Source organism: Oratosquilla oratoria, chromosome 10, assembly GCF_046742065.1.
Source record: "Oratosquilla oratoria isolate Oo_2021 chromosome 10, ASM4674206v1, whole genome shotgun sequence".
Taxonomy (NCBI): Eukaryota; Metazoa; Arthropoda; class Malacostraca; order Stomatopoda; family Squillidae; genus Oratosquilla; species Oratosquilla oratoria.
In genome coordinates this window covers 28,613,156-28,625,655 of record NC_134786.1, presented here as the reverse complement: position 1 = coordinate 28,625,655, position 12,500 = coordinate 28,613,156, and the positions used below count along the sequence as shown (strand labels likewise).

General features: G+C 39.6%; 2 protein-coding genes across 3 annotated transcripts in view; one reads left to right on the top strand and one right to left on the bottom strand.

Annotated features, from left to right (window-relative positions):
* LOC143029175 (uncharacterized) overlaps positions 1–248 on the top strand; it is a 155,061-nt gene extending 154,813 nt beyond the window's left edge. For both annotated transcript variants that reach the window (XM_076191682.1, XM_076191681.1), the window contains exon 6: positions 1–248. This exon is cut by the window's left edge and continues 2,952 nt beyond it. The gene's annotated coding sequence lies outside the window, so the exon portion shown is untranslated.
* The window catches only part of LOC143029174 (UDP-glucuronosyltransferase 2B33-like), a 77,912-nt gene that overhangs the window by 906 nt on the left and 64,506 nt on the right, over positions 1–12,500 (bottom strand). The window contains exons 5-12 of the mRNA XM_076191680.1: positions 9,467–9,597; positions 7,171–7,376; positions 6,230–6,408; positions 4,988–5,179; positions 4,375–4,512; positions 3,535–3,619; positions 2,241–2,457; positions 1–2,076 (exon numbers count right to left, since the gene is read on the bottom strand). The exon at positions 1–2,076 is cut by the window's left edge and continues 906 nt beyond it. Coding sequence (XP_076047795.1) covers positions 1,791–2,076; positions 2,241–2,457; positions 3,535–3,619; positions 4,375–4,512; positions 4,988–5,179; positions 6,230–6,408; positions 7,171–7,376; positions 9,467–9,597 — 1,434 coding nt within the window. The 3' untranslated portion in view covers positions 1–1,790. The remainder of the gene's footprint in view (positions 2,077–2,240; positions 2,458–3,534; positions 3,620–4,374; positions 4,513–4,987; positions 5,180–6,229; positions 6,409–7,170; positions 7,377–9,466; positions 9,598–12,500) is intronic.

The window sequence follows — 12,500 nt, the reverse complement described above, 5'->3', positions numbered from 1 at the left end:
TACACACACACACACACACACACACAGAGCACACGAGAGAGAGAGCGAGCGAGATCCAAGAAGTAAAAGGATCCAAAGAAGTAAAAGGAATTGCGATTTCACCTTTAAATCCTCTAGTACGAACTCTATCTATCAATCAGTCGTTTGAAATAGAGAAAACAAGATCTTGAATATAATAGAAAACAGATACATATATTAAATACTCCTACTTTGTCTTTTATTTGCTCGTTAGTATATATTTTGATTGATTTTGAGTTTTATTTACCTTCCTTCTTCATTTTGCTATTATCAATGTGTGTGTGTTTTTAACTAGTAAATAAGGATTGTGTAATTATTCGTCACTGATACGTTACTTTTCTTCAGGTTATCATTATATTACTTTTCAGCGTTTATGTTAACAATATTTTCTCTAATATGTTTCGCTTTTCATTTCTCTTTATGAGTATATTTCTGTTTCTTTATTTCAACTTAGGATTTTATCCATGTATAGGCCTACACAGGTATGTAGGTGTTTAGCCTGAATGATTTTTTTTTTTTTTTTTTTTATCCTTTTCTATCAAAGTTATTTTTCGTGTCAAATGACCAAGCTTTTGAGGGGCCAAACAGTCAACTAATCGTTCAACATGAGCAACTTGTTTAGGAAGCATTAATCAAAACAGGTTATTTACGCCTCCTCGTATTTATTGAAAAGGTATTTGATATGTGTGTTTAGAATAAGGATTTATATTTGTTAGTCCTGAGCCGTCAATACTTTGTGGTTATTTTCACTGTCTGAGAGAAAGATTTCTATTTGTTAATACTAAGCAATCAACACTGGCATTTTCATCGTCTAGGCATTGAAAATTGTTTGATTTTACAGCTTGCAAATTTTGCGGGAGTCTGGAAGTTCCACATTGTCTGTGCAAAGGAGTCTTGGAATATAAAAGGTTCACCTTAATGACTTATCATGATTCGAATATCGACGATCAGAGACCGACCACTAGTCTCCCTACTCCATCGAGCCCTCCTCCCACTCCATCAGCTCAACAGAAAAAACCCTCCCAAGAGAAGCAAGAACCACGCTAGCACGTTTGTGTCCAGGTCATCATCTAACACTAAGACACTGAAGGTGAAGAACCTACGCCAGGAGGCGCGTAGCTGCGGCCAAAACCGTCATCTTTGCCCTGTGCGTTTGGATTGTTGGAGCAGGTCACTGCTGGGAATCAGAGAGAAGAGCGAGATTCGTACCCATAACTAAGCAAATACGAAACCAGCGCCTTTATGATTACCCCTCCAGCGCACACTTACCAGCATAAAATAGACCTAGATACAGAAATAAACTGCCCAGATGCAACCTCACACACGAGAAAACCGAACACCTCATCCTACACTGCCCCATCCTAACCATACCCAGGCCAACACAATATTTCTTCCGGTTGTTGTTATCTGTTACCTGTGAATCTTGGATCTCCTGTAAGAGAGACCTGGGGCAACGAATTGATTGAGTGATTACCAGATAGAGAGTACCGTGGCTTGGTTGTAGAGTGGTGTATTATGTTGGAGGGTCCCGAATTCACACCCAGCTCACTCCTATCAGTGGACTTAGCTACGAATGAGTTTAACTTTTGATCAGCAGTTAGCATATTCCATCATCTTAACTGGCATGATCTTACTTATGAGATTTTGTTGCTTCTAACATGTTTTTGTTAGCACATACTTCCAGGCAACAGAATGATAAATGGACACTTTGTAAAGGGATTGCCTTTATACCTCACAAACTATAATAAGGTCCCTCCTTCCTATAAAACATATCACAAAACCTTTTCTTTCTCTTTGGTGGGATGGCAGATTAATCCATCAAATAACCTTCGTTTAGTGATAATCAACATATATATGACCACACAAAAAAGAACAAGTAGAAACGCGATGACGTCTAGGCTGAAGAACTGGATGAAGTCGAGATTCCTTGACGAGACTTTAAGATGGTCAGCTCCTCGAGTTCGCATGATGTACTCCACTAGCAAGGTTGCGCGTTCCATTGGCGTATTGGTTCGATCTCGTAGAAGCAGAGACACTTTCTTAGCATTCTCTCGGTACCTGTAACAAAATCAGTGGGATTGGATTAATGTATAGTCTCCCAAGGGCTATCCCTAAGTTTACATCACTCAAGCCAGCGGTGTCGAATTAACGTATAGTCTCCCAAAGGTGACTCACAACTTTATATCATTGAAGCTTCAGACTATTGTATATGAAATACTCACTTCGAGTTACTTAGGACTTCCGTAACGGCGTTGTAGATTTCGTCCTCCGAAGCACCCTTCTCAATACCTACGGCCACACCCTTGTCTAACATCTTAGTCATAACGTCGCCTTGGTCAATAAAGATGGGCATGCCCACCATGGGCACACCGTGGTACAGGGCCTCAAGAACGCCGTGCATCCCACAATGCGTAATGAAGGCTTTTGTCTTCGGGTGTCCTGTAGCCGAAAGAAAAAAGTTGGTGAACTTCGAAAAAGTTAAGCAGAGGTCACGTTTTAAAAATAAGGAGTACAGCAATAGTTCCTCGAAAATACTAAACTAATTTGGTTAATGAGGTCCTTCACCATGTTTTAAGAATGAAATACAACTGCTTGGTGAAAATCGCCTCAGATGTATGAAAGAATTCCACTAGAATCCCATTAATGAAAATTACCTTCTAGAACGAAAGGACTTAAATCAATACGTTATGGAATCGAATAATTACTTTCTAAATAAGAAAAGCAAGTATGATAGGTTGTGATGATCACAGTTCCAGTTGTGGAGCAGCAATTTTGTTAACCAGATAGAGAAGAGATACAATATTCCTCACGAAGTACAATACTCCACACCTAATACAATCATGAATTTGAAATTGTCATATGCAAGGCAGTTATCCTATCTAAATGTATATAATAGATACACCTTACTTGTCTTGTGTCTATGTTACGTAATCACGTACCATAGACACCTACCTTACTTGTCTTGGTGATTATGAATATTCTAGCCTAATAAGGTACACATACATATACCAAAGGCTTTCCTTTACACGGGGGGTAGCCAAAAAGAAAAAGGTATAGAAACCACTCCCACCCATTCCATTCCCTACATATTCCACTCCCCTCCGCCCTCCTCCCTCCCTCTTATCATGGCACCTCTTGGATGACGGGTCATCCCTGCACCCTGTCCACCGCCCTGGGTCAGAAGTAGTGTCGCAAGACACAGCACATCCACAGCAAGACCGCTTCATAAATTCGGCGACCCCCCTCTCCGTCCCCTCATGCAGAAAAGGAGAAGACGGGGAGAAATCCCTTCGGGCTGCGTCATTTTTTTTTTTCTCATACATACTTCCTCACCACCCCATCCCCCACTACAGTTAGAAATTTTTCTAACTTTAGTGTTGGTGATAACGAAATTTCGAATGAATCAAAAACACTTCTTCTCTGGTTTCAGTTATGTTTTTGAGTTACCACTACCACTGCACAATAGCTTAAGATGAATCATTTGGTCTTAGTCTTAACAACAAAACAATTGCTTACCTAAGACATCTTGCTGTGGGATCCACTTCATTATTTTCACATTGGGCGGAGTGTCGGCGACGTCGGTGTTCAGTTTGAACAACACCTGTTGAGGACAGGCAAGATGATGATTGCATGATGAGGGACAAGTTTACTTAGTTTGCTTACTTTTTCTCCACCTTAAATGTCATCACCCTCAAAATGAGGTAGATAGGTATGGACAAAAAATACCCTCACATCTTTCACTCCATATTATACTAATCCCTTCCAATCCTTCTTATTTAAATTAAATGAAATTTGTCCTTCACTTCTTCAGTAATAGTGCCAGTTCCTCCCCGATGTACCGCTGTCATAGAATAAAAAAAGAAAACTTAAGACATAACGCACAAATGATACCAATTCTGTAAGCAAAACTCCTGATCTGAATTGAAGTCTACACCTGGTGAAGATAAGACCACTTCCAGTGAAGGTAGAATAAACAGAAAACAATTTAAGGAAAAATGCCAATAGTATTTCCTTAAATCTCTTGGGTCGCGTTCGGTCAATCAAACTAAAGACGCCTTTAAAGAACTATAGTTTGGCTAATACCTGAACACCATTTAGTTGAGGACTGAAGGAGTTTAGTTGTTTATGAACGAGGAATATACTGATGAAATCATTGCATCAACTAGTATTATTTTCCTTCAGTTGAGTCTAATGAGTTCCATCCGAGTTCACTGGAGTTGTTGTAACTTACTTCAATAGCACCTTTTTCATTGCACATTCATTGAATTATTCCTTCAAACAACAGAAATCGTATATACAATTGAGTTACAGTAACCATGTGAAACTTAGGCCCTTAAGCCCAGAAATTGTGTCAACCTTTTGTTTGAGCCTCCGGAAAGCTTCCATGAAAGCGCTGAGAACCTCGGCCGGTATCACCTTCGGGTCGAATATGGAGCCCATGGTGAAAACGACCACTCCGTCCTCACCCGAAGAATTCATGAAATCCTCAAGGTCCTGGGAAAACAACAAGAAAATGTCCCACTGAGCACATGTCATTCTAAAGTAATATAAGTAAAATAATAATGATTTTAAAATTGTGAATTCTGCTCCAGATTCATACTTCCATAAGCTTCGATAGTGAGCAGTTCCTAAACTAATCAGGGACCTTGATTTAATATTTATTGTTCCCCAGGTCGTAGGGATTAAGTTGGGAGTAAGGACTTTTCTCTTCCATGCCTAACGACCTCCCCTTCCAGAAAATGGCGGATAAGCTAAGGGCAGAATAAATCTCTTCTAGGCGCGTCAATTTATCATCCATTGACAAAAACGGCCTACAGAGCATTGCATAAATAGCGCTAACCCATGCCGCTATACGTATGAACGTGTGTATGCATACATACACATATACATTCCCTTGGCATAGAATCGCATCTGTTCAAGAAAATTCCTATGTTGAAGATCACTTTTAACATCGAAAAGGTGCACGTACCTTCGGTAGTGGCCTTAGATCTCTCAGTTGCAGGCCGCCAATGTTGATATAGGTAGGGGGAAGGGCACGCGGGTAATCCAGGGCGTAGTCCGAGTTGATAAGTGCTCCAGAAATGTTACTCAATAATTCTGATGATGTCGGGCAATCCGGCTGGAATCTACGCATGTGCGGAATGAAGGTGCTTGACAGGTACTGCATCGGTTTTAGAGACAGAGAAAATATTTTATAAAAATATCTTTTTAATTCTGTGGGCTGTAAACGTAAGTTTATGTTACATTTGTATTAAAGAAAGCTCCTGCTTATTTTAATAATTTAGAGTATTTATAAGGTTTATTTTGAGCATGGATACATATCACATATATCACACATAGTAACTTGTTTGAGTAATTTCGTGCATAAATTGAATTTGGAATATATATATATATATATATATAAATATATATATATATATATATATATATATATATATATATATATATATACATATATACACACACAACACTAAATAGGTCCTAGTGAACAGATATAATTTCTTTATTAATCACAATACACTTTAATTCTAAGTGATCAATAGCGAGGGAGACTCGTGAAGGCCAGCATGCAGAAATTGAAACGTGGTACGGCCTTCACGAGTCTCCTTGGATGTTGATGGCTTAGAATTATATATATATATATGTATATATATATGTATATACATATATAAATATATATATATTTATATATATGTATATTTATATATATATGTATATATATATGTATATACATACAAATATATATATATATATATATATATATATATATATATATATATATAGTGTGTGTGTGTGTGTGTGTGTGTGTGTGTGTGTGTGTGTGTGTGTGTGTGTGTGTGTGTGTGTGTGTGTGTGTGTGTGTGTGTGTGTGTGTGTGTGTGTGTGTGTGTGTGTGTGTGTGTGTGTGTGTGTGTGTGTGTGTGTGTGTGTGTGTGTGTGTGTGTGTGTGTGTGCGCGCGTTTGCATGTGTGCATGTTTGCCTGTGTACATATGTGTGTATGTGTATGTGTGTGCGTTTACATGTGTGCGTGTGTGCATTTATGCACAAATAACTAAGATGAAACGAAAAACAAATAGGCGTGGATGAGGGGAAGCGCGGGTGCATGACTTAGTTGGTCACCTCCCTTATATGGGTGTAAATGTGTTTTTGGTATATGTATGTATGCAATTTTGTGCCAACACGAACGAGTAGACTCGAGATGAATCCTACCTGCATAACGGCTTTGCTAATAAAGTAGTAGATGAAGTTATGCATACGCTGCATGAATGTCATTTCATGGGAGTTTCTTGAAAGAATTGACGGGATGGAAGAGGGTGCGTTGAAAGCTGCTGTCAGCCCTGTTTCAAGTCCAGTGAACGACATTCCCCAGTAGCCTATCACCGGAACCTCTGAAAGGAGAGAATCGGTCAATCCGTTGCCCCATGTCTCTCTTGCGGGAAACCCACGGCTTCCAGATAACTTATGGGCCAATCCGGAGACTGCCTTCTCCGAATTGGCCCATAAGTTACTCATTGAAGAAATATTGTGTTGTTGTCTAGGTAAGGCTTGGATGGGGCAGTGCAAGATGAGGTGTTCGATATCTTTTGTGAGATGATTATATCTAGTGCAATTTGTGTCAGTGACCAGGCTTTTTTCTAAATCGGTATTGTTTTAGAGCTGGTTGGTGACCTGAACGCAGTCGTACTATTGTGGTTCTTATTTCTCTTGAAGGGATTTTTCTGTAAGACTGTATGTAAGGATTTGATGCAGTAAGAAGTTTAGTAGTCGGTCTTCAAAGTATTTGGTTTGTGATCTGAGTGTGAATGCGTGAGTGTGAATGAATCCATACGGAAAATATGGATGTGTTGGATAGTACAGAAAGTGGGCTGCGAAAGGTAGGTGGTAGTGAGAGACAAAAATTTTAATAAAGTCATCTTATCCTGTATTCTTTTTTTTTTTTTTTTTGTCTCTCTCTCTCTCTTTTATTTTTTTTCTATTATTATTATTTTTTTTACAACGATATTCAATACTTAAACCTAGGTACCCTCAGTACAACAGCGTTTAAGCAAACAAAAAATTAACTGATAAATACACATGACTACATCAGAGTAGATGACTGCTTAGCTGAGCCACGGAGTATAAGTAACATTAGAGTAAATCAATCAACTCACCATTTACGTGAGCTACAAGCAAACTGCATTCATTGTACAGAAGGTCAACAATGGCAACGTTGAACCGTTCGCGGCTGATGTAATCCAATAGGCTCCTCTGTGACAGGAGCGTTTTGCAGTAGCTCCCCATGGTGTTGAATGCCTCTGTAGGAAGGGCAAGCCACGAAAGACCCTTTTTCCAAAATACTTCCACAGGAGCGACAAATCTGTCAATGATAAGTTATCCTATATGACAACAGTTACATTGGTAAAACGTGCTGGCAGGAGACCTTCCGATCCGTAACGTGGTTTGATGCATAAAGTCAAGAAACTATATCATAATACATGTGCATGTGTATGTATTAGTATATCATAATTAGTATATATATATATATGAAAGACCGAAACTCCCAGTACTGTTAGATGATTTAGTTACTAATTAACATTAGCTATGGCTGCTATCGTGCCATAAAGAATAACCGAACATTCTCCTAAATGCACCCATTTATTTTTCTTTAAATAACACGTATACACTACCAACCCCCTTTTATTGAACAATGCTCTCCGTACCAAGAGGTAATTGTCGTTTAATTGTGGCAAAAGGCAAGCGATTTTATTCAACTAAGCCATGACCATTTTAAAATTATGTTAACATGTATATTTTCCTTAGCATGAAGAAGCCCTTCTGTCGTAACGTGACTCATGTTTGAAAATATATTAATTACCTAGTAGAAACGAGACAAAAAAGTCGACGACATATTGGAAATCAGTCTTCTAAAAATTCACAATAAGGACCAGGTATATAATCAAACCTAACCATACGTAGAACAATAGTTTGCTGGATTTTTTCTTTCTTCTGGGTCACTTTACATCACGTCTCAAGGTAAGTGAAGCTCATATTAGTTGAAAGTTAACATTTTGAAAGACTTGTATGTGCCCCTTTATCACCTGAACGCAACAGGCGGTGGGAATGAAAACCAGACTGTGTGTGATATTCCACGTTTTAGTTGATAGTAACGAGATAGAGTAAACACGGAAAATGTATGTTTTCATAATTCTGTTACAGTATACTTCCCTCCTTTGGTAAAACAAGTTAGGTAGAATAGATTTGGTAAACATGAATGGACAGATATAGAAGAAGCCAGTAGGTATAAGCTTAGTGGGTTTGCATTATTATTATGGGGTTGGGGGTAGTTTGTTGGCACATGTCCAATCCGCCTTGTTTCAGTTGTTACTACTTCATATAGACAACTGATTCCCAAACTGGGGACATCCCAGTCCCCTAAGAGATATAGTAATAGTAGGGGAGCGTGAATCAGTCTGTTAAAGTTTGAAATATTCCATGTAAACTCTTACTCAGTCACTCACTCACGCGCGCGCGACACACACACACACACACACACACACACACACACACACACACACACACACACACACACACACACACACACACACACACACACACACACACACACACACACACCGACTCGGTGGCGCGGTTGGTAGAGTCTCCGACTGTCACTACGCGGTCTGGGTTCGAATCCCGCCCAGGGCTGAAATAATTTCAGTATCACTGCGCTCCGAGTCGTTACTCCAACTCTCGCGGGCGGGGAGTTGGGGTGTGTGTGGATGTAAGGTAATAGCATTACCCATAGATCAGTCTTACGAGCTCTGAGCTCTCTTCCGGGAGGGAAATAGCTGTCGATAACGAGTCCAGTACGTGATCTAAAGACCAAAAGTGATCAAAGTGAATACACACACACACACACACACACACACACACACACACACACACACACACACCATCGCTGCGCTTCGAGTAGTTACTCCAACTCTCGTGGGCAGGGAGTTGGGTGTATGTGTGCGTGTAAGGTCACAGCATTACCCATAGATCGGTCATACGAGCTCTGAGCTCTCTTCCGGGAGGGAAATAGCTGTCGATCGCGAGTCCAACACGTGATCCAAAGACCATGGTGAATACACACACACATACACACACAGCATTACCCACACACATGCGCGCGCGCGCGCACGCATACACATATACTGTATAATGGAGTAACTGCATTTGATGGAGTGTTTCTTTTACCTCCGTGATATAACTATGTTTTTTTTTATATAATCATTATAATTTTTTTCACCAATTCATACATTCGTGGGGAGAATGAGGATTTCCTAGAAAGTAAAGGAGACGTCATAAAAAAATGGGAACCGCTAATACAGACATGATACATACTCGTACATGCATACATATAAACTGTAGATCGATAGTGCTTGTGCTGATTGACCTAAGGTCATCCTAGGCAACTGATCTCACCTGGCCCTTTCCTCATGGCTAAGTAAAGCCAATGTTCCATCAGAATTGTTGACTGCTAGTACGTATTCGGTAATATTTGAGTGAGTTTCTAGAGGATAGTTATGGCCGTCCAACCATCGTATCGCCGTCACCTGTAACGAAAATTCTTAATCAGTCAATCAATCCATCAATTATTGCAGCACCACCAAAGGTCCTCAACGCTCATAGATTTCTCCAGAAAGAAGCGTGTTTTTTTTCTGTTATATGAATATAATTTTGTTTCTGTCATCACCTCGCTAGGAGAGGAGACAGTCGTCGGCTACCAGTTCTCCTTAACTAAAAAGTGAGTATAATAAAAGTGGCCCTTGGGCTCAGTCCTGAGAGCATCGGCCCTTCAGGGTTATACCTCACAGTGAACACTTTAAAAACTGGTGACAGGGAGATGGTCCTTCATGTCCCTATCGTTGTTTTCGAGTATCAATACATACAAGATGGCAAACCCGAGATTAGGGACTTTTGATGGACGCAAGAAACTTCAAGGATAAGAGAAGAAAATAACATGGATCTCAAGTCCAGTTTTTATGACCCTGTCAGTTATGTCATTTCCACTGTATAGGATTGGAATGGTTTACAATTGTTTGTAATGAAGGCCACGGGTCTTTTAAAAGAGAGATCAGAGGCAACGGATTGGCTGTATGTAGTGGAAAACCATGAAGAATGGAAATCTTTAGCTAATAAGGTCAAATGCAGAAACGTAAATTGATAAATGACTTAATGAACCGAGTTATAAATCAAAACAGATAAGTAGTAATGATGATTGTTGTCTCAAGTTTCACAACTAGAAACCTGCAACCTCACATCAGCTGGCAGCTATCCCCGAGCCCGCTGATTTCTTTCTGAAGAAACGTGGAACTGTTGTCTTTGTAGTGTTGATAGGTGAGTGAATAACTAAATAACCTTATTTACCTATTTGTTTATAAATCTCGTTTATATTCATGTCCTTCTAAGAGTAATGTTCAGTGAGTGTAGTCATATATGCATATTGAAATATAACCAACTTGTCTCCTTTTCCAAGGTATATCATGACGATCTAGCTGAGAATTCCAGTGGACATTATTTTTTCTTTCTTGTTTCTTCACCCTTCGGCAAACGTACCCTGAGAAAATATTATGGCAAGAAAAACTATTACTATATCCACAATAACTGACGAGTCGGCTATTCTCAGCCCAGCTGTGCAGTCAGTGAATCGAAACCGTGTAGGAATTTTGAAAAAAAAAATTGCAACTCGTTTTTCCTGTATACCCTTTGTCCTCCGTCTTTGCAAGTGGGTGTCATGTGTTGGTTAACGTACACACTGTCATTGTCGTGGTTGAGGTGAAGTGATATGTTGTAACTGAGCAAGGTTTAAGTTTCAGTTCCAAATGTTCCAGATAGCGAGAGTGATGGGGAAAAGATACGAGTCTTTTAGATGGAAATATTACTTGAAGGCTTTTGATCCAACGTCTAGTAACGTTGACAAATACATGAGTAAAACAATGTATGTATATATGGGGGAGCTATAGCCAAAATATTACATCTTATAGTGATCCTACGAGACGGACGTAGGAGAAAATCATCTCCCCTAAAATCCCAGCAACATCACCTCTATCTAGATGTGTGACCCCAGGAGGCTGACATCTGGTCTCCAGACCGACCCCAAGATATCTCTCATTCAGCTTCATTATTCCTTCACTTGTTTATAAAAAGAGAGCTGGCAACCGGTGACTGTTCCCTCCTACCAACCAATAACAGAAAAATTTTCATACTAATAGAATACAGGCAACAACCCAACCAATTTTTCGGAAGAGGCCTGTGTAGGGTCTAAAGATCTCTGCTTGTAGTTGTACGGCTACGGGTTTGCAGCCAGTGAAACTGGAGGCTAGAATTATTCTTAGTCTGGAAAATGCCATACATCTGCAAGTGGTAGTAACCGAAACTGAAATCGAACGTGCCACGAGGCACAATGTCAAATGACCTCAGCATTCCTTTACTACAGGAATGTAGTGCTACACCCTTTACTACACTGTATTACAAGGTATTAAACAACGACAATGTGTAAATACTTGGCGTGTAGACCTTCAGATTTAGATGAATCTTCCACGCTTACAGTTAATTGCAAATGACCTGTTCGAGTAAAATAAAAGCAAGATTGAACACCTAATATCTGCGCACGAGTAACAATTTAATAGATTTCATTTCCTGAAGCGAGAAAGACTGATAATGAAACAAGAACCTACCTACATTGTGTATACACTTATGGCCTTACCCATCCGCCCACCTCCTCCCATCTCTACACCTCGGAGATGAAGGATGACCCTGTGCTTCATCCATACTTTACGAATTAAGGGCAGTGTTGCTATTTTTAAATTTTGTTGATGTTATGCACTGTGGAAGATCAAAGATCTTCAAAATGTGCGTGGACACAACAACAACAACTACTACTACTATTACTACTACTACTACTACTACTACTACTACTACTACTACTACTACTACTACTACTACTACTACTACTACTACTACTACTACTACTACTACTACTACTACTACTACTACTACTACTACTACTGTGGTGCCGTCGATCTGCGATGTGTGTTTAACCAAGAGCACCTCCAATGGGAGTGATCAGAGATACCCACATAAGAACGATTTGGGAAATAAAAAAATCAAGGTATACGCTGCCACCACCCAATCGTCTATATGGATATATCTGACCATAAATGGAAACTGCTCCTTGTTATTCACGTCTGACTCCGTCCCCTTTCCTCAGGTCGTTCGGGGTTGGTTCTGGGTAGCGAAAAGGCCTATGCCCAAGGGGGGGGGGGTAGTAAAAGAATATGAGTGAAGGTTTGCTGTGTTAATTATTACACTGAAGCAAAAATATAGTAAGGAAATACAAAAGTATATTGTGGTTTTCTCCAACTAGACAATCTATTGATCCTTACAATATGAAAAATATATGGGTATGCGAGATATTTAATAACACAGTTTTTTTTTTTTTTTTTTTTTGCTTATG